Source organism: Bufo bufo, chromosome 6 (assembly GCF_905171765.1).
Source record: "Bufo bufo chromosome 6, aBufBuf1.1, whole genome shotgun sequence".
NCBI classification, from domain to species: domain Eukaryota; kingdom Metazoa; phylum Chordata; class Amphibia; order Anura; family Bufonidae; genus Bufo; species Bufo bufo.
This window is the reverse complement of record NC_053394.1, coordinates 127427370-127455104: the sequence shown is the minus strand read 5'-3', so window position 1 is coordinate 127455104 and position 27735 is coordinate 127427370. Positions and strand designations below refer to the sequence as shown.

The 27735-nt window shown below is 41.3% G+C and overlaps 1 protein-coding gene and 1 long non-coding RNA gene across 22 annotated transcripts in view; one reads left to right on the top strand and one right to left on the bottom strand.

Annotated features, from left to right (window-relative positions):
- Positions 1–27735, bottom strand: part of SORBS1 (sorbin and SH3 domain containing 1) — a 353742-nt gene that overhangs the window by 19835 nt on the left and 306172 nt on the right. For 14 of the 21 annotated variants that reach the window (XM_040436089.1, XM_040436099.1, XM_040436097.1 and 11 more), the window contains 9 exons: positions 17685–17854; positions 11456–11541; positions 8637–8804; positions 6884–6930; positions 5693–5807; positions 5488–5613; positions 5046–5240; positions 3665–4363; positions 770–1211 (listed from right to left, as the gene is read on the bottom strand). In XM_040436089.1, the coding sequence (XP_040292023.1) occupies positions 1017–1211; positions 3665–4363; positions 5046–5240; positions 5488–5613; positions 5693–5807; positions 6884–6930; positions 8637–8804; positions 11456–11541; positions 17685–17854 (1801 nt within the window). In that variant the 3' untranslated portion in view covers positions 770–1016. Of the gene's footprint in view, positions 1–768; positions 1212–3664; positions 4364–5045; positions 5241–5487; positions 5614–5692; positions 5808–6883; positions 6931–8636; positions 8805–11455; positions 11542–17684; positions 17855–27735 lie in introns of those variants that run through there. The other 7 variants (XM_040436105.1, XM_040436101.1, XM_040436092.1 and 4 more) reach the window with 3 other exon arrangements.
- On the top strand, positions 556–26949 carry LOC121004053. Its single transcript, XR_005779650.1, has 3 exons — positions 556–732; positions 14514–14516; positions 25720–26949. It is a non-coding gene; the product is annotated as an uncharacterized LOC121004053 (long non-coding RNA).

Here is a 27735-nt window from a genome sequence, read left to right as displayed (position 1 = left end):
AAACTCTTAGAACGTCTCTTTCCCTTAAATAGGACCCGTTGGCTCTCCATACAGGTCCGTTTTAGTAACGACTTTTCTGGTATTCCTCCTAGAAATGTATCAATGGGGGAACTTTCACACTGCATTTGCAGTGTCCATGTGTCACATGAAACATATCCATAGGGCACACAATATGCAGATTTTTAACAAGGAAGCCTAAGGACCATGTATTCTACTGTATACAGTGTGAAAGCATCTGAAATTGACAACCGGGTGTTACTAGTTGGGTTGTCTGTCCGCATAATCTATCAGTGTCAGATTGTTTAGGGACACGGGTTCATTCATAAATATTCAGGAGGGATAACAGAGGTACAAACTGTGCAAAATTAGGAGAATTCTTATTTCATGGAGTATACAGTACTTACTAAAACAGACAAGAATTCTCAATGACCATTCACGCTATTTCATTGGCGCTGTGGAGAGGAGATGTTACCAACATTGTGATTGGCAAATACAGGGCATGTAATCCCCAAACAGGAATGTCCAAACCCAAAGAAAATACCCACTTATGGGTGGGGTTACATAAACCTTGGCCATTTTCCACCTAGGACAACCTGACTTTGCTGGGAACTCTGCTACATGCAGCTATACGGTGACGGTCTGTTGCATGGGACTGTTGCAATGTGTGCTCCTTAGCAGTACTTTCTGTAACCCCACTGTTAGGCCTAGTGATTTGGTCAGTGATTTCCATCAGTGATTGTGAGCATCTCTCCACATCTCTGTGTAGGCACCACTCCTGGTCTTGGCTCCAATCAATGATGGAAATCACTGATCAAACACTGACCAGATCACTGAAGTGTAAACTAGGCCTTAGGTAAATTCTTGTCTAGACCATAATGTTCAAAACCATTCACATACAATTCAGAGATGGTTTTGAGATATTAGTATGTAGATTTGCAAGCGATTCTCTGGTCACATGAATCATGGCGCTCTTGCATAGTTGTATATGCTGATCGGGATGAGAAGGCGGCGGTAGGTTAAAGGCAGAGCATGCAGCTTGTGAGCAAGGGCCTTCTCATGTTCAAGCAGCAAGCTAGACGAATCCAGCAGCAGCTGGTTACCTGTGACACACTGACCCTGCCTCTAAGCCTGGGAGGTGGCTGATTTGTGACAGGACAGGAAGACAGTGCAGAAGGATAGACAGATGAAGACAGTGGCATTGTGTCTGTGGTCTTTAAAGGAGAAAAAGCTTGTCAGATCTTTCAGTGTAGATAATCATATTAGGTTATTGAACAAGCAAAATAAGGAGCACCCAATGTCTCTACACAATGGAGACGACCGTTTCATGGAGATAACCTAATAACGGTGCCTTCACATAATGGTCGCTTTATGGTTTCCACTGAGCCGAGACTGGAGGTGACCTTTTACTATTGCAGTGTTATACCTCATTCATAAAGTGACTTTTAAAAAAAAAAAGCTTTCTAATTATTCATTTTTAAATTACATATTTTGCAAGCTAATGGGCTGCAGTTAAACTTGGGGATATCATAATACACGGTCATGGAAATCCGGGTTATGTCTAACGGGACTTAAGGCAAAGGTTCTTTTTGGTCTCCTGTTGACAGGACCAAGGAGTGTATTACTGGGAATTTCCTAATTCCTACGATTCAGGTCCTCTACCTCAGTGTTTCCCAACCAGTGTGCCTCCAGCTGTTGCAAAACTACAACTCCCAGCATGCCCGGACAGCCTTTGGCTGTGCGGACATACTGGAAGTTGCAGTTTTGCAACAGCTGGAGGCACACTGGTTGGGAAACACTGCTCTACCTCTCACTTATATAAACGCAGTAGTAAGGAGGAGCGAACTTGTGTGTTCAAGTTCGGCGTACAAGGTTCAGGTTATGCAAGATTCAGAAGCCAAAAGGTCTACAATACCTGTTTTTGGCCATTGCTAAAACGTAACTTTTATTCTTTATTATTAAATCACTATCACTATAGTCAGGGATAGTTAGTGATTTGGAATTGACACAAGGTGCACTAGACAATAGTAGTAGAAATAAAGATGTGAATATATATACTCCTTTGTGCCAAAACCAGTCACTAACAGTATATACTCCATTAATATACTGTGGCAAACCAGATACACTACAGTTACAATTATATTTGTTGCTTTAGTGTTGGCAAAGTTAATACAATAAATTACTGACACCGTCACAGGATAGGAAAATATTAGGGATATGAATATAATATCCCAGTGATATCTCCCTGAACTTTACGAGTGATAATAAGCAAACCTTATAGTTATATATTGAGAGTGAAAGATATTAAGTATTATTCTGCACAAGCTTAGGGCCAGTTTCATCCTTTTAATCATTGTCTATATTTGGGTAGTTTTATTTAATAAAAGAATAAAAGTTATGTTTTAGCAATGGCCAAAAACAGGTATTGTAGGCCTTTGGCTTCTGAATCTTGCATCGTTATAAAAACCTGGGTCTAATAAGGTCCTTTTGGCAATATAGGTTCAGGTTATCTAACAATTCTGTTTCCGGAATCCATAACGGAATTCTTAGATAACCCAAACCCGAACTTTGTATGCCAAACTTGAAAACACAAGCTTGCTTATCCCTACTCAGAAGCGGCATGGGGGCATTTTACAGCAGTGTTGCTGTGACTTCAGCTCTGTGGTGAGATAGTAAAACACTTACTAGAAGCCGGGGCCAGGACTACATTGGTCAGTATTATTCTCTACACTAATTACTCCTTGATGAATTTTGTATATACTTTACTGCACTGAGCACTTTTTTTCCAATTAGTATGGTGACTTTTCCTCTGACTCATATTTTTCCATTGAGGAGGTCGCACTTTGGGGAATCTCCTGTCCCTTTCTCCTCTTGGTTTAGATGGTGTTGAAGGAAACTGAATACTAACACTTTTCATCGATGGGTTTATAGACTAGCATATGACACTTTACATGTGGTCCTGTTTTTCTTCATTCCTGTGTATGCATGCTGCTATTACCGGATTTTAAATATGTTGTATAATTGATTAATAAAAAATTTATTTTATATACTATACTGCTGTGTATTTTATCTTTGGGGTGGCGCTTTGAGTTTTTCATTCTTTTGGTGTGAACTTACTAGAAGCAGATTATTATTTTTTTTGTAATACGATATATTACAAATTTTCTTATCATCGTTTATACTATTTAGTTATGGTAAAAATATACAATATTTGCTCTTTTAGGGTGTAATTTTTGGGAATACCCTTACACATTACAATGTAAAACTATTATAGATGACTTTGTAACCTTTCCCACAGAGTGACTACTTGGAGGTAGGTGATTGAAGTGTGGTAGGGCTTTTCACAGACTGATCATTCTGCTGAATTACTTGCTGAAAGTAGGATTTTAAACTTGTGTAAATCAATTGCAATATACTAATTTCATCCATTTTACATATAAATTGATAAAGTCATCAATGTGAATGGGCTATAACACCATATGAACGAAAATATTAGTTGGCAAGACACACACACATTGGTTTTTAATGTAGTAAGATTGCACTGTACAGGAGCTGAGGAGCAAAACAAGGGTTAGTAGAAGTAATGGCAATTGATCAGTAGATTCTCAAAACCCTAAAATCTCACTCTTCTACACATGAGCCAAGAGCACACACATGCACCATGTACCTTAATGGGACTGCCCTGAGGTCTTTTCAAATCCTCCTGGCCAACACTACCAAGATGTACTTTACACAACTGGCTCTCGTCAGAGGAATGGGCGTTTGCTTTAGTATCTATTCCTGCACATCCACTTACACATGGCATTGCTTGGGTGTCTCTAATTCTACCATTTGATGCCTTCCAAATGTCATGATCACCATTTTCTATTGAACAAACATCGCTCTTGGGGGTGTGCTGATTACGTAAAACGTCAGTGAGCTCTGAAATCAGAATATCGTGAGGTGCAGTCATCTGCACCGGAGAGCCTCCATAACTGGAAGCTGAACTGGCAAACTTCTCATCACTGTGTGGAGAGATGACATAACTGATTCTAGTAGAAGACTGTGGCCTGGATGGGTACGTGAGCACTGAAGACAGGCCAGAGTTCGGGGTGGATCTACCGGAGACATTACAGTAATGGAGGCTGACAGATGGTGTTAAAGACAAGGTAGGGCTGGCAGCTGCTGAGGGACTTATGTAGTCTATGGCACAAAGCATGGCTTCGGGTAAAGGAGGAAGTGGGGGGGTTGAGGTATATCCGCTATTGCGGGAAACACCCATCGTTAGGGAAATCCATTCAGATGTGATAGTCTGCACTTCTGGAGAGAAAGCTCTGCGAGAGACATCAGGTGGAGTAGTAGTACGTGGCCTGGCATAGCTAGGAGACTTAACACAATAAAAGGAAAAAACAGAAAACATAAAAAGAAGAAGAATGTGATGGAAAAGAAATGGACTAACACAAAATATCACAAAATATCAATTTCCCTTGCTTGTTTAGGTGAAGGTCATAAAAAGTGTAATAGATAAAATAAGAAAAAACTGCAACTCCATTTATATCCACCAGATGGAACAGCTCACTTGTATGACCTGTATTTTGTAATGGCCAAGAAGTCCCTGGGTTCACAACCCTAATTTGGTAATTTAATAAAATACTGAAAAAAAAAAAAAAAAATATCTGATAACTGGGGAAAATGTCCCAAATAACTGACATAATGACCATTGTGATCCCACCTAGAATAGAACAGAATTTTTAGTAGACTGGACCATATAAGCTAGGATACTTGTACCTGCATATCACAGGTCTCACATCTATAGAATGACTAAAATATATCCCTCTGCATGATTACCGGTATATGATGTTCTTCCAGACAAATCATGTATGCAGATTTAGAGTAAACAGACACGAAACCTATTGTTTTTGCCTGTACTACATTCCTGGATCTGGCATACACACAACTGATTATAATGTTGGTCTACTTGCCAGAAATATAGCTTATGATAAACACACAAAAAAGGTCTAATAAACCATAATATTCCTACAGTACATAATGTACTATGAGACACATACCTGTGGGGAAGCACTTGTGCTTCTATTTGGGGAATATGAAAATGGAAGATCCATATAATCGGGTGAATTTTTTACACGTGGCATCTTCAGGACATCTATGTAGGTTATCGGGAATATACCCTGACGGCTGGTGCCAGATATCTTTCCTTCATACCAGTTTTCATCTACTCTGCGGATCAAGGTTATCCTTTCACCCTTGAAAATAAATTTAAACAGAATTTCCTTTCAAGAGCAATTCAAGGTAACCATAAAAAGTTATTATTAGGATAATCAGTGTGCCCGGATACAGAAAGTGCACAAAAGCATCCTCTGAGAGCATACAGGAAATTCTCTCCAATTACCAATCCCTCCATCTACTCGTTATATATCAATCACTCTGTCCATCCATCACTCCATCTCTGACAACTTGGTCAGTTTATCATAAGAAGTTTCCATCCGCTACCTTTTTAAATGACATCTCTACTGCCGTATCTCCATTAAAGTTAAACTTGGCCACAGCTTCTCCATATTCCAAAACTTGCACCGGTGGAGGCTTCTGTGGCTGTGCTTTCTCGGTTTGTGGGAGTATCTGGAACAAAAGCAATTTAGTGTTAGATACTGACCAAAAATAATGACTTCTGAGTGATAACTGAGTGTAGAAGCCATACCTCAATGTAGGAAATCGGGAAGATTCCCGTCCTTCCATGGTGCTCGCCTTCAAACCAGTTTTGATCTATTTGCTTGTAAATATAAACTATATCACCCTTCTGGAGCGGCAATTCCCTATAAATGGAGATAAAAATTGTTTCACTTTGTTCGAAAAATAGATTAGAATGGATTTTAGATCCTGTTTGGTTTTTGAAACATATTTAAAGTGATCCAGAACATAAACAACATGTAAGAAAACCCAAAATCCAGCCTATAAATTCCCAACTAAGTACTATATATAGATGCTGTGTTCTTAGAGATTCCTCCTTTGAACTAATGCTACCACTATTAACATATTCTTCATGAAGGATGGTGATAAACCTGATCTGGAGAAGGCAACTGTGCCCACATACAGTGAATGCTATACCTGAGACTTAAAGGGGTTCTCCAGGATATTCATACTGATGGACTATCCTCAGGATTAGTCATCATTATGGGAACATTGGGGATGCGACCTCCGGCACCCCCCCATCAGATATTTGAGGAAGCGGCTGTGTTTGGTATCCTGCTCAACCCCATTCACTTGAATAGTACTGAGCTGCATCTAGGCCATGTGACTGATGAACGTGATCTCACTGGCCTAGAAAGAGGCTGCAGCAATCACCAGAGTCCTGCGGCCTCTCCATACAGCTAATCAGCAGGGGTGCTGGGAGTTGGACCACCACAGATCTGATTTCGATGGCCAATCCTAAGGATAGCTTATCTGTATCAAAATCCAAGAGAACCCTTTAAGGATACATATCATATCCGCCATTCATTTTTGTATTTGGAAACTAATAATAGCCTACATTACGTTGGCCTGAAGAGGCTATTAGTATACTATATGGCACAGAATTTCTGTAGCTGACAGTAATGTTTGCCCGGCTTTCTAATATATTTGATCCTAGCAGCTTCACTGAGAGACTTCACTATAGCAGCAAAACCCATATTGCTATAAATAGTTTATTCCTGAGATTACAGGTACCAATGTGTAAAATATAACTTTGAAAACCAGGTGCACAATTCCTTATTCACATTAACGAAGACAAGTAGAGGTGACATAAAACCCTGTTCCTAAAGTTACCCCAAAGCCAGCTTCTCTGGTGGCTTCAGGGTTAGCTTAGGCTTTGCACATAAGATGTGAAGACCATACTTTCCTCTTTCATACTTACTTCAGAGACTGTGCTTTGAAGTCAAACTTTGCTCTTGCTTGTGTCATCTATACATAAGATAAGATGGAAGGACACAAATGTTGTGATAGCATAACAAACTTTGTAAACCCATGGAGGATGACAAGTAGGTATTAAGAGTTGATTTAGTTGGAGGTCTTAGTACAGACAGAAATATAAATGTTCCGAGAAAATTACATGACACAGCTCATAGAATATTCCCAATGAATTACAATTTGGTGAAACATGGAGTAAACTGGATATTTTACTCTGAGGTGCTGTTACGTTAATACTTTCAGGAGATAATTAATAGAACTTGAGCAGAATGCCGCTTTCATCAGTACCATTTACATAATTATGGGTAACTCATCTCCTAAATACATTTCATGGAACTACCATGCTCCTTAGAGTCCTGGGAATAATTTATGGCAGAATTGCATATGGTAGAATGAAAGCAAATACAAAATAGTGAAAGACTTTCGCGGCATTAACGCCCAGGATTCCTAATTCTGTATAAATTAAATGAATAATTTATGGCAGAGAAAAAAATCAGCATGTAGAATGTATAATTTATACAGTAGCTGTAGGTCCTGCCACAATTAATATGGGACAATGCTAAAAAGGGCCTATTATGGGTCAAAGGTTTGACTATAGATATAGTAACTGAATTTACAATCAGAGCTAAACTCATCAGAGAATTCGGTCATCTATGGTAATTTATCATACTGGAGCAGCGCGTGTCTCACTGGTAATTTCCTCTCAATAGGAAAATGATCAATAGCAATATGTTTTCATATTTTGTGTTTAGTTCTTCCTCTCTGTTAGGTTCTATTCACACTGTGTATGTTCAGGGAATGTGTGTATTTACCCCTAGGGGGTCCAATAAATGCCAAGAGTGTCCCATTGACATATCCCTGGTGGGTATAAATTGAAACATGTATTCTCACATTTTATACAATGGTGGACTATGGGCATCTTGTCCAAGTGCATGACATTCAGTTGTATATGTTGAAGACATCCATCAGAGGTGCCGTATATATATCAGGAGTATTTTCCAAAGTATATGTCATATGGATGCCTTAAATGCAATATGACCAGAGCCTTTTATTGCTTCATTATCACTTACAGGTAGTGACACCATTTTCCCATCTGTGTTTTTTGTCTACATTAAGCCAGCCATTTTGAATTCTATACAATGTGAGAACATACTATAACATCTGCCACTTTACATGTATGTCATCTGTGCTTATTACGGGTCCATAACCATTCAGCAAGTCTCCAAAATGGCTTGTGTATGTGTACGGAAATAACAAACATATTATAAAGATGTTAACACAAAATATTAAAACATATGGCAATGGGTAATCCATTACCTTGAATTATTACATACAGTAAATTAGAATCACATTTTTACACACCAGGGACATGTTAGTTGGTTAGCAGATTACATGAAAATAAAAATTTAGGATTACAAAAGAAGAAAACAATGATGGTGTGCCATGAGAAATAAGACATCATAAAAAAAAAGGAAATTATCTAAAGAATTCATGCAGTGAGCACCATCTCCCAGGCCAACATGCTGCTATGCAAGAGCGGTCACTAAAGTTCCTCCACCACCCGAAGCTGGTGCAAAGCAAATAAAAGAAAGCTGATGGACGGCAACTGCTAGGCTACAAATGATTGGCGGTATTGAATGGATGTGAAGGAAAGATATTGCTATGGGCCAAGCAGCAGTTTAACGTGATCAAGAACAGACCTCAGACCGAGATCTCCTCTTTGCTGAATCGTCTACATTAAGGAGCTCTCCAAATCGTTCATTAGTGATAAACTGGTGATGAGATGGGACAATCCCAGTGTGCCTCCTAGCAGCAATATCAGCTTCTTCTTGCTCACGTTTAAGTCTTCGCTGATCCTCTAAAAGTTTCTAAGATAAAAATGCCATTATTGGGCTTGTGAAGAACCTGGCTGTCAGCACAGGTACCAGCAGTAATGGTTCAAACAATAAAGACATTATTAACCAATCCTTTGAAGTGACATTGTTAGTAACTCACAGCCCCATCGCCTGCCAAAATATGTGACTCGAGATCCAGCATCAGGCAGGGCAACCCGGCAAAAGTTGTCTCTGGAGAGCTCCGTTCGGCTCAGTAATCACACCAGACCCACAGAGCACTGAGGCATACACCTCTGCAACTGGACCACCCAGTCTAATGCTGCTTCTCCAGCTTCTAGGTGAGGAGCAACGAGAATTAATGACAGTGTCAATTTCTAATAAAACATTTGACACACTATGGTTACCATCTACCAACTATTTGACAATGTATTAGAATAAAATAGTAATTAGAGATGAGAGAATTTCAGGTTATGAAATTCGTTCACGCTTAGTTTGGTGGTAAAAGCAGAATTGCTTATCGTAAACGGGACGGATTCGTTTTGCAGCCCATAGACTTCTATTATGACGGAATGAATAATGGAATGCCTCTAAAGGCATTCCGTTATGTATTCCGTCATAGAATTGCGTTATGGTCCGTGGTAACGGAATCCATAACGCAATTCTGCTTTTACCACCAAAGGAAGCGTGAACGAATTTCAAAATATGAAATTCACTCATCTCTAATAGTAATAACTATAGTCTCATACTTGACCGTTGTATACTGGAAAATTAAAATGGGCTTGTTGATCTAGCAAAATAAACCGCAGTTTAGAAGAAAGAAACACACAGTTCAGATTATTAGACTTCAAATCTTATGTGTGAGCCATGAATTGTGTACCATGCATTGCTCATTGCTTCTGAGGCCACCTCAAGAGTTTTCTTGTCTGGATATGGTTTTATGAACATTTTCAAAACTTAAAACCTGTCAAAGTCTTTCAAGACTTTATCATTAAGTTGCATATTTAGTCAACTCTTTTCCACCTAATCTGACTAGGCTGAGTGAAATAACCCTAGCAAGCAATCAGTCTCAAAGTATTCATCACTTCAACTCAAGGAAAAATTGGCACTAAACCAAGATGGATAAGGGGCAAGGAGTCTTCACAGCATGCCAACCTTCCAGTACTTCCTGGAGTAAACTTGGATCAGTTTCAGAAATAATTCAGTAGTTCTCCCTTTCCTAGTTAATGTTTACTTGAGTTGTTATTCGACTACCTGGATAATCTTTTCACAGCTTCGTTTCACAGTCCACAGCTTAGTATGGATGGGACAGATGTACTGAGAAATATTGACCTGTTGCATGTGCGCTTGGCAGCTGAAGGCATCTGTGTTGGTCCCATGTTCATATGTGCCCGCATTGCTGAGAAAAATTATGTTTTATTATATGCAAATGAGCCGTTAGGAGCAACGGGGGTGTTGCCGTTACACCAATAGACTATGCTCTCTCTGCAACTATCATACCCCCTCCACTTTGATTGACAGGTCCACACATGATGACGTTTTCACATGCAACAGGTCAGCTAGTTTCACAGGTACAATTCTGCTGACAGATGCCCTTTAAAGGGGTTGTCCCACATAAAATATTCTACAGTTTTTAAACCAGCACCTGGATCTGAATACTTTTGTAATTGCATGTCATTAAAAATTTAGTATAGCCAGTGAGCTATTCAATAAAATGTATAGCTGTATAGCGCCACCTGCTGTTTGCTTGTTTTCTTATTTCTTTGTCCGGCTCACTGAGATGGCTGCACAGCTCAGTTTCATCCTTCAACTGGCTTCTGATCTATGATAGGGAGATCGCTGCAGTAGAAAGGACATACCCCCTGAGCTGCAGCAGAAAGGACACTCTCTTGAGCTGCCAGCTTGATATATTTACATACATACACACACACACACACACACACATATATAGCAGAGCAATTGGAGCAATGAATGTGGCAATCTCTGGATCCATGTAAGGTACAAGGCTAGCGCTAGCTTTGTTAGAATCAGATAGCCATAGATTTTGAGTTCTTTATCAAAAAACATCTCCAACCATTTCACAGATATGTAAAGAAATGAATTTGCACAGGATGTTGGACTTAAACATGTAATAGTAAAAGTTGGGCATTCAGCTAAAGGAAGACCTGGTGTTGGTATATCTCTGCACAGGTGAATTGCGTCATATCTCTGCAGTCAGTAAAAAAAATACTTGCTTACAATCCAATGGTGTCAAGTTATTGGCCCGCTTAACGCAATCAGCTGTATTGCAGAGACAGAGAATAAAACATATGGGCCAAAGTGCCCTAGAAAATGTCAAGAATTCTGTCCTGATTTTATGTCAACAGTGTTGACCTGATGAAAGCAACACTACATGTACACTCCAGGAAGACGTGAAAGAACCATTTGGTTTGGGTTAATCATTAAAATTTGCAATAAGACAATCTATCATACAACAGGAAGGAGTAGTTACACGGACGTTAAAACTTTCTCAAAGGGGACAAACAATCTAATAGGTGTCCAGTTCTCAGTTTTAACACAATTAATTTTATTATTTTAGTACGACATCAGACCTAACATAAATGTAATGTCATGCTATAAAATTAAAAGTTCAAGCTCATGCATGTTCATGTAGCCAGCAGTGTCAACATGTTTATTGGGAAGTATACCTCTTTGCTGTCATAACGCCTACGCACAAGTTCTTCAGGGTGATCCATGTATTCGAGTGGGGTAAAATGTCTTGGAGATTCTGAATCTAGTTTAAAAAAAAACAACAACAAATTTTCTATTAGTATCATGGAATGTTAAAGCCGCTGGCACACACAGGTTGAGACAGCACACAGGACAGTCTAAAAACCATTTCTAAATTACTAAATCACTGCAGCCAAACTCTTCAGAATGCTTGTTTGTGATCCCGCTGACATTGACTAAAACCGTATGAGAAGGTTAAGAACTGATGGACGGAAATTGGACAAAACAATTACAATGCCGTCTCAAACAGGACAAAACTGATTCTAGCAAGGAGATGTCAATGATTTAAGAATATTGATGCAATTTAAGGCTCTTGGCACTTCTGTTGGTTTTAACAAAATCTTGGTGTAACCAAATCCAAACTTTCTGTGATTGCTTTTAGGATTAAATAAAAAGGCAAGCATCCTTCATATTTATAATATGTAAATTGAGTTTTTTTTTCTGACTGTTTAAAACTCAGGATAGGTCATCAGTATCTGATCAGTGGGGGTCTGACTCCTAGGAACCCTCCTCACAGCTTAACAAGCATAGCACCGTATAGCACCTCAGACCCATTCACTTGAATGGGTCTGAGATGTGCCAAGGCCATGTGACCAATGAACATGACATCACTAGCCTAGGAAGAGGCTGCGGTCTCTTCACACAGCTGACTGGTGAGGGTGCTGGAAGTTCGACCCTCACCGATCAGAAACTAATGACACGCAAATTTTGGGTAGAATCTAAAAATTAAATTAATATAGAGCTACTTCTAATGAATGACTGGAGAATATTGGAGATTTTGTAACACCAGTGAAATATAATCATGAGCAAAGACTCCCCTATACAGAGAAGATTGGTCTATATGGCCCTATACTTCAGTGCAGTCCTAAGTGAGACAGCATTAAAAAAAAATTGGTGATCCTTAAGTTACACATTTGCCAGTTCAGTCTAGAGGTCACCAAGACCAAAGCCAACTAAGATATTGGGGTTTGTTATGATCTAAAATATATCCAAGGCTGAATATACGAAGGTGGTTACATTTCTTTATGCACTGCAGCAACAAATCCCAGCACATGTCAGCTCAGAAGGAACACAGACAGGAAGCACAGATGTGAAGTCAAGAGGGAATGAAGGTGGATGACAGGTAGAGATGGTCGGTCACACATATGAAGTGTCACATATCGGCAAGATGCAGAAAAACTCCACCTCCAGTGACTGCTCCACCATCACTCGGCTGATTGTTGTTTGAATCCAAATTGTAAGATAAAGGAAATGAGACAATATCTCCATTATTTAGCGAGTCAACACAATCATGTTCTAGATTAGCATTATCATGATCAAAATTGTTAACGTTTAGGCAGCTCAGTCTTTCCACAATTTCAAATGAAGACTGCCGTGTAGGTAGACAAGGCTTCTCTTCAACACCGTCTGAAGGCTTAAGTAGGTGATCTATATGGCTTTCCTTTGATGGCTCAATAATGTCAGAGTTTTTTTCCAAGGTATCTGAAGACCTTTTTGGACTGTCCTGAAGTGGCTTCTTTATTTTGAAAGGAAGTGGACTTATTAGATATATATTTCTCTGAATAAGCTGCCGGTCAGAACGTGCTGTGGTTTTTGAGTCCTTGGCCATTTTCTGTTCATGTCTCCGAATAGTAGTAAACCTTGTGTAGGAAGCAGGGCAGGAACTCTTACAGGTGTTCATTTTGTATTTTTGGGATGGTTTAATGGTACTGTTGCAACTGTCATTGGATGTGTTCGAAAGCTGGTCAGTCTCATCTGTGCCTACGGAAAGAGTATCAATTAAAGCAATGTCACTGAGGTCAGAACTCATCTCTTCCACGTTACTACTAGGGGTGGAGGTCTTATGAAGAGGCAGCTGCATATTTGTATCTTCATTTTTCTTCAGTGGACTCTCTAGAAAAGACTCGGCAGAGCAAGCATTCACCACTTCTGTTCTTGACTGTGAAGGAGTAGGGGAGACACTTGGTCCATTAGATATATCTAAGGAAGGCATTGACCGGGATCTTTGTATGAGTTGCTCAAAGGTCGTTACACGTGAGGATACAGTGTGCTTGGGCACATGTTCAGAGCCCTCAATCCCAAATTTAAGAAACGATCCATGCTTTCCGTCCTTCTCAAAATGGTTAGCAATATCCCTGACATTAGAACAAGACAAAGCATTCTTCAGGGAAGATCGGTTAATATGGTGCATATTCCTGTACATCATGTTGAACTCTGTGCCACCTGACCTGAGATTAGATGTGAATGAACTTTTTGCAGAGTTCATGGTGTACTCTTGCAGGCTCATGGCGCTGCCTGACTTTACCTTATAATCCTTATAGCATTTCCCCAACATATTATCCACACTTCCACTGGCTGGAAATGCACATGTTTGTTTGCTTTCAGATGATGTCAAAGGTTCCAGCAAGTTCTCGCAGCTCTGTGCTTTCTGCTGGGACAGCGATGGACTCTGCGTGTGCTGGCAGGGGTCCTGGACAGCCACTATAGGTTTGAATCTGGAGGGTAGAATCTCACCTATGCAAGCTTTTGCAGCTGACAAAGAGGACTTCTGCTTAAACAAGCTGCCTAATGAATTACTACCACTACATGTTCGCTTGTTTAATGAGGAATGAGAAAATACATGAGCGTTCCCACCTGTGGGGTCCATGTGTAAGCATGAAGAATAGAACAAAGGCACTCGGTTAAGATTGCAATATATAACACAGACTTAATCACGGATATGCAGTTATTACTCAAATAAACCCTTCATAGGGTTTCTAAAGCACCATTGCCTCTGTATTATCAGAGGAGTCCAATAAACTACTTTCCATAATTTTCCCAGGTGTATTCATTTCATACAAACACATGGAAGCGGCAGACTGCACTACATTTTTCATCCAGGGACATTCAGATTTCAGCAAAAATGCTTAAAGGGGTTGTTCCATGACAGACACATATCTCCAGGAGACCGCTGCTCCATTCAGAATGGTGGAACAGAGGGTCCCTAATCTCATAATCGGCAGGGGTCATAACTGTTGGACCTCTGCTGATTAGACATGTATTCCCTGCTGGGTTGCGTAGAAGGAGCAGAATAAGTAGGAACAAATGTCTGATCAGCAGAGGTCCAACAGCTACGACCCCTGCTGATTATGAGAACAGGGACCCCGTGTTCCCCATTTCTGAATGGAGCAGTGGTCTTCTGGAGATAGAGTGCTGTTCTCCACTATCTTCACCCATCCCCTAGTGAATGAATGGAGCAGCAGACCACATACGCGACTTGCTGCTCCATTCATGCAGTGGAACGGGACTCTACTCTCCTGATCACAGAGGGCACCGGTGGTGGCATGTTTCATGGAAAAACCTCTTTAAAGGGGTTGACCCACTAAAAATATTCTACAGCTTTCAAACCAGCACCTGGCTCTGAATACTTTTGTAATTGCATGTAATAAAAAATTTAGCACAGCCGCTGAGTTATTCAATAAAATGTATCTTATATCTGTATAGCGCCACCTGCAGTTTGTTCCCCCCCCCCTTATTTCTTTGACCTGCTCACTGAGAAGGCCGCACATGCTCAGTTTAATACTTCAACTGCCTCCTGAGCTGTGATAGGTAGAGCATGGACATGCCCCCTTAGCTACAGCACAAAAGACACTCCCCTTGAGCTGCCAGCTTGATATAAATCTAGCAGAGCAATGAATGGGGAGATCTCTGGATCCATGTGAGGTACAGGGCTGGTTCTAGCTTTTAGTCATGGGATAACCCCTTTAAGACATTGTCATTAGTCACTGGGTCAAGAAAATTACATACAGGACTGGTGCCATCTTGGTGGATGCCAACTACCACTGGGCTTGGGAAGGTCATTTTGATCTGTTCTACACGTATCAGTAAAAAATGGGGTAGACAAAGGAGCCTGTTCTGAATCGGTCACCTAATGACCCATATATACTGAATCCATACCATTCATCCAATTGATGAATCAAAAGGGTGTGTGTAGGAGGATTTATAAAATACACCAAATTTATTTAAAGTGTAACGGTGAGAGACTAGATGCTGACAGCACCACTGATCGCTGAAACGAAGGGGTAGAAGCACTCAGCTGAGAACTTATGCCCGTTCCTTTTAGGCTACTTTCACACTGGCGTTTTTTGTGAATCAGTCATGGATCTGCAAAAACGCTTTCATTACAATAATACAACCGCATGCATCCGTCATGAACGGATCTGGTTCTATTATGTCTTCTACAGGTGAAACTCGAAAAATTAGAACATCATGCAAAGTTCATTTATTTTAGTAATGCAACTTAAAAGGTGAAACTAGCACATGAGATAGGCTACTTTCACACTGGCGTTTTGGTTTCCGTTTGTGAGATCCGTTCAGGGATCTCAGAAGCGGTCCAAAACTGATCAGTTTTGCAGTTAATGCATTCTGAATGGATAAGGATCCGCTCAGAATGCATCAGTTTGCCTCCGTTCCGTCTCCATTCCGCTCTGGAGGCAGACACCAAAACGCTGCTTGCAGCGTTTTGGTGTCCGTCTGACGAAACTGAGCCAAACGGATCCGTCCTGACACACAATTTAGGTCAATGGGGACGGATCAGTTTTCACTGACACAATATGGCACAGTAGAAAACCGTTTTGGCTATGTTACAGATAATACAAATGGATCCGTTCTGAACAGATGCATGCGGTTGTATTATCTGAACGGATCCGCACCAAAAGCGAATGTGAAAGTAGCCATAGACTCATTACATGCAAAGCGAGATATTTCAAGCATTTATTTGGTATAATTTGGATGATTATGGCTTACAGCTTATGGAACCCCAAAGTCACAATTTTGAGGTACTCTTTGCTCAGGGGGTATGGATTAATTAGGTGACTAGAGTGCGACACTTTGAGCCTAGAATATTGAACCTTTTCACAAAATTATAACTTTAAGCTGCATTAATGCAATTCCTTTTAATTTGCATTACTGAAATAAATGGACTTTTGCACGATATTCTAATTGTATAGCAATGACGGATCCGTCATGAACACCATTGAAAGTCAATGGGGGAAGGATCTGTTTTCTATTGTGTCAGCAGCGTTTTGGTGTCCGCCTCCAGAGCAGAATGGAGACTGATCGGAGGCAAACAGGCATTCTGAGCGGATCCTTTTCCATTCAGAATGCATTAGGGCAAAACTGATCCGTTTTGGACCGCTTCTGAGAGCCCATGACGGGTCTCAGAAACGGAAAGCCAAAACGCTAGTGTGAAAATAGCCTAAGTGACGGCCTAAGTAGTGGAAAATGTATCATGCCATGTGCGCCCCTTGAATCAATTTGGTGCAATTTTTTGTAGTATATCTATGCTTTGTAGCTCACTATTATTAAATGACTGCTAATGACTCCTAAGGGTACTTTCACACTAGCGTTTTTCTTTTCCGGCATAGAGTTCCGTCACAGGGGCTCTGTACCGGAAAATAACTGATCAGTTTTATCCCCAAGCATTCTGAATGGAGAGTAATCAGTTCAGGATGCATCAGGATATCTTCAGTTCAGTCATTTTGACTTATAAGGCAAAAGAGAAAACTGTAGCATGCTACGGTTTTATCTCCGGCGAAAAAAACGGAACACTTGCCTGAATGACGGATCCGGCATTTTATTCCCATAGGGATGTATTAGTGCCGGATCCGGCATTCGAATTGCCGCATTGACGGATCCGGTATTCCGGTCTGCGCATGCTCAGACCTTTAAAAATGTGAAAAAAATAAATACCGGATCCGTTTTGCCTGATGACACCGGAAAAACGGATCTGGTATTGCAATGCATTTTTCTGACTGATCAGGCATTTTTCTGACTGATCAGGCAATGGAACTGCCTGCCAAAATCAAACAACGCAAGTGTGAAAGTGCCCTAAGACAATCACATTCTCCTTTTCAAGAAGGGTGTGATTTGTTAGTCGCAGTTCTCTGACACATACATGACTGCCAAACATTCCTCGGAGACATTATTAGCACAGTGCCTTTGTTTTTAAAGGTGAGGTGTTATCCTCTTGCCAGTTTGCCTTTCAAAGAAAACCTAGTCATCCTGACCTATGAAATCATATTATAAGTCACATATGTAACTGACTGCACTCTGCTACACCAAAAAGTAAACTCGATCGGGCCACAGGGATGTTTTTGGTTCACGTACCTTTATTGGAGGCAGAGCTGGAGGGGCGTCTGTTCAGGCCGCTCAGTCCCTGGAACGGAATATCTCCTCCTTCTAAAACATTTTTATAGATCTGCCTTTCATTCTCAGAGAGCGGAGGCTCCGGGGAAGTCTCTTTGGCGCAGTTGAAGTCGTAGCTGGGTATATATGAGCTGCACAAAGACACAAGAACATGAACACACGGTGAGGCAGACTTGTTTCCTGTGAGGAGACTTTTGGTAAATCCTATTTTCCAGTTCATTAGTGTTTGTTTAATCGGTTTCATAATCTTGAAAGAATGCAAATGTTTGCAAGGAGTGAAAACAATGGAGCAGTCCCTCTGCCGGCAGAAAGAGTTAACAGCACAATTCACTTAAGTGGGTCAGTTTCTGCTAAAGTAGGAAGTTCAACCTGTTTCTGAGATGTAAAAGTAAGCGATTTATTAACATTTCAGAAAATGTATTGCTTAACCTCTGGTCACCTAAAATGTACATACAGGAATTCCCTACCCACCAGGTGTGTTCATACGATATGTACAACTTGACTGGGGCCCAGCAGATGGGGGGGGAAAGGATAATGGTGGTTTCTTTTGTCTCAGATTACACAAAGGGGGTTGTGTTTCTTCCTATCCATGTATTAGAAGTATTAGTTGATTGGTATAAAGGTGAGGGATGTTCAAGAATGAGGTGGTCTATGGCTCGCATCCCACTGTCAACCAAGGAAGCTGCTGTGATGTCAGCTAAATTGTGATGTCACAGTGAAATCAAGTAAACCACAATTTTTCTTCCATCAAGGAAGTTGCTGTGAAAACATACGTGGGTTTCCATCAGGTATACTACTATGACATCACAATGGGTTTTAGGTAAGTTAAGAGACATTACAAGTGAGCTTCCATCAGGTAAGATACTGTGAGAACACAACTGGGGTTCTGTCCCGTAAGCTACTGTGAAATCACAAGTAAGTTTCAGTCAGGTAAACTGCTATGACATCAAACATGGTGTTCAGTCAGGTAAGCTACTGTGACATCACAAGTGGGTGTCAGTCAGGTAAGCTAATGTGACATCATAAGTGGATTTCAGTCAGGTAAACTACTATGACATCACAACTGGTGTTCAGTCAGGTAAACTACTATGACATCACAAGTGGTGTTCAGTCAGGTAAACTGCTATGACATCAAACATGGTGTTCAGTCAGGTAAGCTACTGTGACATCACAAGTGGGTGTCAGTCAGGTAAGCTAATGTGACATCATAAGTGGATTTCAGTCAGGTAAACTACTATGACATCACAACTGGTGTTCAGTCAGGTAAACTACTATGACATCACAAGTGGTGTTCAGTCAGGTAAACTACTATGACATCACAAGTGGTGTTCAGTCAGGTAAGCTAATGTGACATCATAACTGGTGTTCAGTCAGGTAAACTACTATGACATCACAACTGGTGTTCAGTCAGGTAAACTACTGTGACATCACAAGTGGGTTGCATTCAGGTAAACTACTGTGACGTCACAATAGTGTTTCCTTTAGATTAGCTGCTGTGACATCACAATTGCACCCATCAGGCAAGTTTTTGTGACATCACAAGTGGTGTTCAGTTATGTAAGCTGCTGTGACATCACAAGTGGGTTTCAGTCAGGAAAGCTTGGGGGTGGACATACAACATGTGACATCAGTTGGAAGTCAAGGGGTCCTCTGTTATGGGGGTCTGCCCTTGAATATAATAATATAGTGGCAAGGAAAAAAATCTCCATCTACGGTTCAGTGAGACAGTCAGCAGAATACAGGCTGCTGCTTCTATTTGCCTATATTCCATCTAAGAGGCTGCAGACACAGTCTGTCATAAAACAGCAATAGCTTTGCTTTATTGATGGAATTCTCCCACTTCTAATAAACTACTAAAGACAAAATCAGCCCTACAGAGTTACTTGACTAAAACTAGCCAAAAGAATTGGGTATTCTTGTCACTGACACATTTGATCCTACAACGTTCTTCTACATACGTGACACTACAGAAGTCGTTTCCCTATCCATAAAAATATCAAATTGGCTGACTAGACTGAATATGTTAAAGGGAGAGTTTCAGAATATTCATCCGTGAGTTTTGGCACATTTCCGATTTCTAATAAGAAATACTCCAAATCTGTTACTTTATGGGGAATGCAAGTACTTACTAAAACATACATGTTGGTAAAGCGGACATGTCCTCTTTAAGCAATACAAAAAACTTGCCTGCATTCTTGCAGGAACATCACCACCCCTGCCCACAGGCTGTATGTGGTATTGCAGTTCTGCCCGATTCACTTTAGTATAGTTGGGCTGTAATACCAGGCACAAACCATGGACAGGTTATCTGATCCTGCACAACCGCTTTAAAAGTGAAACTTCACACTGGAGCTTTAAACATATGGGAGAGCCGCATTCTCTTGGACGCATTCCACATTTTAAATAGGCCATACACATTAGTGCACTGTAATAGAGTACCAGGTCTCTTTAATGAGGTGTTATTCCAATGTGGCATTATTTGCTGAAAACCTAATGATGTTTAAAGGACTCATTTGTTCTAAAGTAATGGCGACAGATACAGGAATGAGGATAACCATTTTCTAATATATACCCATTCCCGATTCTGCCTTGCAGTGTTGCCATGTAGCCCTAGCCTTAGGCTTAGCCTTGGTTACTTGGTAATTTATAAAAAGAAATGAAAAAGGCAGGAGGGAGGGAAGGTTATTTTCCCCTTTTTTTTTTATTCAAACATTAACTTTCATGGTTAATAGGATGTCTCTATTAAAGAAGCACTCCCACAATTTTTTTTTTTATTCTCTGACCTGTTAGAAAGGTACATGATGTAAACTGTAGTGAAGGTAATCTACTTAGTGTTTATTTGTAAGTTATCCACTCCCTTCTGATCCTCAGCTTTGTCATGTGACCAACACTCTGACTTTCCAAATAACATGGCATCTTATGTGTGGACAGGAAGCCACTTTCTCTATGGCCTCATGCACACGACCGTTGTTGTGTTCCGTTCCGCAAAATGGGGTTCCGTTGTTCCGTTTCCGTGTGTCTTCCTTTATTTTTGGAGGATCACCAGACATGAAGGAAAGTAAAAATAAGTCTAAGTCAAGTTTGCCATGCAAATGATAGGAAAAAAACGGACGCGGAAGCGCGGACGACAATCTTGTGTGCCTCCGCGTTTTTTCACGGTCCCATTGACTTGAATGGCAAAAAGAAAAAATGTAGGTGTGCTCAAACCCTGTTGCACCGAGCACGGACCATGTCGGGAACCACAACGTAACTTAAGTAAAGGAGAAAGAAAAGTCCAGCTAGATTAAAATGTTACCTTTAATTTTCAGTGCAGATTAAAAGCCAGTTACACTCCAGTCTACATGTTTCGGATCAAGGACAATAGCGATCCTTCTTCATGACATACACATACTGAGGAGGAGGTTGAATATATAGCGCCTCCACCTGAAGGCAGGTGGACGCACTAATTACAAGCTCCTCCTTTAAATGAAATTGACAACACATGCTGAAAGGCATGGTGAATTAAAACAAAAGAGAACACATAGCTTATGGATTAAAAAATTCAATAATGTAACATCAAATCGTGTTTCCGATTAAGTCCACTCGGTATGGTGGACCCCATTTTGAAGATCCAAAACGACTCACGATTCAAAAGCTTCAAAAGATTTGATGTTACATTATTGAATTTTTTGATCCATAAGCTAATGTGTGTTCTTTTGTTTTAATTCACCATGCCTTTCAGCATGTGTTGTCAATTTCATTTAAAGGAGGAGCTTGTAGTTAGTGCGTCCACCTGCCTTCAGGTGGAGGCGCTATATATTCAACCCCCTCCTCAGTATGTGTATGTCATGAGGAAGGATCACAATTGTCCTTGATCCGAAACATGTAGACTGGAGTGTAACTGGCTTTTAATCTGCACTGAAAAATAAAGGTAACATTTTAATCGAGCTGGACTTTTCTCTCTCCTTTACATTGACTTGAATGGGTCCGCGAACCGTTTTCTGTGAAAAAAATAGGACAGGTTATATTTTTTTGATGGATCACGGACGCGGATGACAAACGGTGCATTAGCCGAGTTTTCAACGGACCCATTGAAAGTCAATGGGTCCGCAGAAAATCACAAAAAACGGAACAACGGATACGGAATAAAACAACGGTCGTGTGCATGAGGCCTAAGTATTCCTATGGGAGCCTCAATGTCAGTCTCATAGAAATGAATAGAGAAGTAACTGACTTCCTGTCCTCTGTCAGTTGGAGATCAGAGTGTTGGTCACATGACACAGCTGAGGATCAGAAGGGAGGTTATAACTCACAAATACAGACACTGGTTAGAAGATTATCTTCACTACGTTCCTTCCAGGTCACAGAATAACATTTTTGGTGGAAGTGGTTCTTTAAGAAGGTGGTCTATCTGGCGCTGACTGGCAGAATAAATGTGAGATCAGGGATGTTACTGTCACACATGTGCGCTGCCACTGCTTTCAGCTCTATGGGGCTGCCGGAGACAGCCAAGCTCCAGTCTTAAAAATAAGACTGTTGGAGTAAACTGTGGCAAACTTATTAAAACTTGCGTACCCCTTAATAAATTTGGTGTATGTTGGACTTTACTAAAGTCACTAAATGAAATCTACGCCTGGTTTAGATTTGTACCAAAATCTCACCATTTGCATATATCTGTCTAAACGTTTTACAATGCAATTTTCTGCTCAAACTGACTTCTTGGGGGTTCGTTTTACACCAAAAACTGGTGTTAACAGATTAATAATTGTGGACCACAGACTTGCATCATCAATGAGGGCACTGTGGATGGCTCTGTGAATGGGGTGGCTCTGTCTTACACCCTTAGGGTCCATTCACACGTCCGTTGTTTCTTTCCTGATCTGTTCCGTTTTTTGCTGAACAGATCTGGACCCATTCATTTTCAATGGGTCCTGAAAAAAATCTGACATTGAGCTGTCCAGGACCTATTGAAAATGAATGGGTCCAGATCTGGTCCAGATCTGTTCAGCAAAAACCGGAACAGATCAGGAAAGAAACAACGGACGTGTGAATGGACCCTTAAGTCTAGATCTCCCATCAGTATTTGGGTCAGTGATTTCCATCAGTGATGGTGAGCGAAAACCAGGAGTGAAGTTATAATGGAAAGATTTGCTCCTGTTCTGTGTTTCTGACCTGCACCTGGTTGTGGCTCACCATCACTGATGGAAATGAATGTCCAAATACTGAGTGAACTAGGCCTAGATGGAGGAGCTACGTCTGGCACCATTGATGGGGGACCTATGGCTGCAATGACACTCTGGCTATTGTTTTGGGTGCGAGAACAGTATCTGGGGAAGAGCTTATTCTTTAAAAATCTCAATTGTCTGCCAATTGGTCAATCCTTTGCATGAACTGGTGGAAAAGGTGTCCGATCTACCTGAAGCATGTTCTAGAGCAGGAGGAGCTGAGCAGATAGATGTATAGTTTTGTGGGAAAATATTCGGCAGAACTTGTAATTTATTTATATTCATCCCTGTTCTTTCTAGGCTTAGGAGTTCAGTGGACCGAGCTACTCAGGGATTGACAGCCTACACTGTTTAAAGATGGCCATCACTGAGTAGGACCACCCACTGGACTCCTAAGCCTAGAAAGAGCAGGAAATAAAGGGGTTGTCCAAGATTTACAAAAAACATGCTTTCTTCAAAAAACAGCTCCACTCTTGTTCATGGGTTATGTCTGGTATTGCAGTTCAGCCTCACTGGAGTCAATGGGGCAGAGCTGAAATACCGCACACAACCTGTGCACAACGGTGGTGCTGTTTTTGAACACAAGCAGCCATGTTTTTACAAACCCTTTAATATGACGAAATACAAGTTAAGCCTCATTCACACGTCAGTGTTTCTCGGATGTGTGCTGTACATGTTCTCCACGGACAGCACACGTCCCCATTCATTTTAATGTGTGTATTCACACTTTAGTGTTTTAGCACGGTCCGTGGGTCAGTGTTTTTAGCACGGATGCATGCTCTATTTTGTCCGTGTTCACGGATCCATCACGTCCATTATAGTCTATGGGTATATGAAAACCACATCTGTGTGGTCTATGGTATCCGTGTTTCACGGATCATTAAGAAGAGATGCTTTGAAAATTATTTTTCAGCTGTTCAGTGTCAATGAAACACGGATGCAACACGGACAGTAAAAACGGACACACGGACCCAACACGGTTCCATCACTGACCACCCGCTCACGGATTTGAGCACAGACACGGATGTGTGAATGAGGCTTTATGATGAATCTTTTCCCACAAAACTATATATCAATCTGCTCAGTTCCTTCTGCTGTGTAACATGCCTGTAGATCACAGCCCATTTCAATGGGACAGGTTCCCTTTAAATTTCAATGAGTTCTGCCATAGCTGCACATTATGGTGGCTTTTGCTGTGTTCTAGTCTATAGTTTACAAATCTTGCTGATTTTGAACAAATGATTTAGTGCTGCCAAACCCACACACATTCCAGAGCTGGAAACTATTTTACGAATTAGTAACACGCTGAACACTGGAGCCTTTAAAACTCACTTCCAAATTACGTAGCAGCACAACAGGTCTCACCTGACAGCTACCCCACCCTGCACCCAACAACGCTGCCCCATAAGAACACAAGGATCGTTCTTTCCCTATGTATGGGCCTTTTAATACATTCCTGCAGAGCAGTCACCCTTGCAAATCCCAAAACCTTCTCCTTGGGGGGTATAAATGACGGCATGAAACAAACGGAATGCAGTTACTGCACTGAAACCCCTTGTATATGTGAGAAATGTCATAGTAAGTCCCATGTAAAGAGCATGTATTGCTCTGGCCACTCCTGGTCCTATATGCACACGGGTGCAGGGTACAAATAGTGTTGAGCGAACTTCTGTTTTCAACTTTGGCATCCAAGGTTTGGGTTCGGGTTATCTAAGTCCATAGTAGTGGAATCCATAAAGGAATTCTTAGATAACCCAAACCTTGTACGCCGAACTTGAAAACAGAAGTTCGCTCATCCATATTTACAAACAGAAAATCTGCACAGATTTCTGTGCATTTCTGCACCAAAAAAACATCATGTGTTACTTGTGTGTTTTGGTGCAGATTTGATGCGATTTTACCCTTAGGCTACTTTCACACTTGCGGCAGGACGGATCCGACAGGCGGTTCACCATGTCTGATCCGTCCTGCAGCTATTTTGCCGTGCTGCCGGACCGCCGCTCCGTCCCCATTGACTATAATGGGGACGGGGGCGGAGCTCCGGCGCAGCACGGCGGTGCACGGCGAAAGGCCGCTGGACTAAAATTATTCCATGTCAGGTTTATTAGTCCGGCGGCTTTCTCCGTGCACCGCCGTGCTGCGCCGGAGCTCCGCCTCCGTCCCCATTATAGTCAATAGGGACGGAGCGGCGGTTTGGCGAAATAGCCGCAGGACGGATCCGACATGGTGAACAGCCTGTCGGATCCGTCCTGCGCAAGTGTGAAAGTACCCTTAGCCTTGCATTGAAAAGACTGAAATCCGAAAAAAACCACACAAACAACTGCCATGCTGCAGGTTTCAAAATCCACACAGCAGGTAAATTTCCGCACGGAATGAAGAAGCAAAATGTACGTGAGATTTGTCTAATGTCATACACTTTGCTGGTACTGTATTACGCTGCGTACTGATTCACTGAACGGTATTAGGCCTTAGGGCTCATGCACATGACTATATGTTCGGCCCACATTTTTTTGCGGATCGGATGATGACCCATTCACTTCAATGGGCCGCAAAAGATGCAGACAGCACGCCGCGTGAAGTCCGCATCCGTATGTCCGTTCTGCAGCCCTGAATAAAGATAGCACATGTCCTATTCTTGGTGGTTTTGCGGACAAGGATAGGACGTTTCCTGTAGTTTGAAACACAATAATCTGTGCTTTGCGGATCCGTGATTTGCAGACTGCAAAACGGATACGGTCATGTGTATGAGTCCTTATTCACACAGTCAGTGTTTGGTCAGTGATCTCCATCAGTGATGTCCAAACAGAACAGGAGCAGATCTTTCCCTCGTGCCATTATCTCTGTGGAGGCTCCAATCCTGGTTTTGGCTCACAATCACTGATGGAAATCACTGACCAAAACACTGTGTGAATAAGGCCTTACGCTACGTTTTTCTGCATGAGGATTGGCACAGAAAAACTGTGTAATCAGCAACAATTGCAGGCAGCAAACCAATGGTGTTCATAAGAGCCATACAGCACATATCTGAAAGAAATACAATGCAGAATCGGTGCAGCAGCGACTAATCCAGTACAGCTGGAAGGTATGATGAAAGTTAGTTTCGTCCTTGTCCGTATAACAGGAAGAGCATCATAGCTTCGTGGTCACCACTGTTGTCTCGCAGCACTGCCTAGAAGAGTTTCTATTCCTATAGGCCCAGAGATGTTTCTTGCCCTTTTGATGCTTGTGGCTAAAGGTGAAATGGTGTCTCCAGACTAGAGATAGGAAAATACAAGAATGGGTGGAACATCTGTCAAAATGCTGCCCCTCTACAGTGAGGGAAGGGTGCAGTGAGGTTCTCGGCTTGACTTATGGAGGAAGCAGTACTGTTTGGCCAGCATGGTGGCTCAGTGGTTAGCACTGTTCCCTTACAGCAGGGTTCCTCAACTCCAGTCCTCAGGGCCCAGCTGCCAGGTTTCCAGGATTTCCTTAGTATTGAGCAGGTGATATAATTAGCACCAGGACTTACCACAGGTATTCATTCTATGGGATCTTCTCAAATCATGACCAGCAAGTGGGTCATAAGGGCTTGGGTTTGCGGAACTCTGCCTTACAGCACTGGGATCCTGGGTTAAATTTTAAGCAAGAGGAACATCTGCATGCAGTTTGGATGTTCTCCCAATGTTGACCTGATATCTACCAAACTCCAAAAACCAACTGAGAGACTAATTGGCTTTCTATTCAAATTTGAGATCCCCTGAGGACAGAGGCCATACACATCAGATGTAAGCTGGCCGAACTTGATGATTTTGGCAGGATCGGTTGACTGTGACCCAACCCTCCCTCCACAGCAGATGTCGGTGGAAAGAAAGATTGGCCATGTTGTGCTCAATCCTTTTATTCCTTTCTACCTGTTAAAACTCATGTGCGTTTGGCCAAACTATGTGTCCATGAAGGCCAGGAGGAACAACTGTCGGCTCATTTAGCCACAATATTATTTGTGCACGGGCAACTTTAGTCCGTGATGTAGAATACGGTAATTTTTCAAAAAGAAAAAAATGGCAAAAAAAATGATATTGCATATTCCTTGATTGAATTATAATTTTTTTTTAATCGTATTATTAACTATATAAATACATATATTTCACATGAATTCTCCATAAATACTGCACAATATTCTTTCTACACCCCACAATCCTGGTAGGAAAGTGTTAACATGTTAATAAGAACAGATATCCGCCCTGAAGTGCTGAATGCAAATCCTGAAGAGATTTTCTGCATAACTTAAGCTTTTAACAGAATAATTTACAGATTACGGCAAATGACACCCCTTCCAAAACCTTAAAGGGATTTAAAAAGTGGGTCAAAATGTAGTGGGATCATCCACATCAGCGACCCAACGTATCCTTGAAGTAGACTTTTACAAGCCCTGCCAATCACAGAAGCACCTTCTTCGTGTTTAACAGCACAACCCCTTTGATACACAGACATAGCAGAGCTGAATTAGTCATAGGCGATGATAACATTTCAGTTCAGATAATTTAGTCATTTCACCTGCTATCCACATATAGCAGGGTTGAGTTTGCCATTCGGTACAGCCAAACATAATTGGTCAAGTTTTAGACGCCGCTCTTAATATAGTCGTGCGCAGGCGGTGGATCCACCGAAGTTATGACCATTTAGACCACATACATTTATTCAAACCTGGCGTGAGTGCGGGGAAGTCGCAGACAGCGGCGCAGAGCACCTTTGAGCCGCAATCAGTGCCAGAAATACGGCTCATTTAGACACATTTCTATTTCATAAATGACCCCCAATGTCTTAATAAA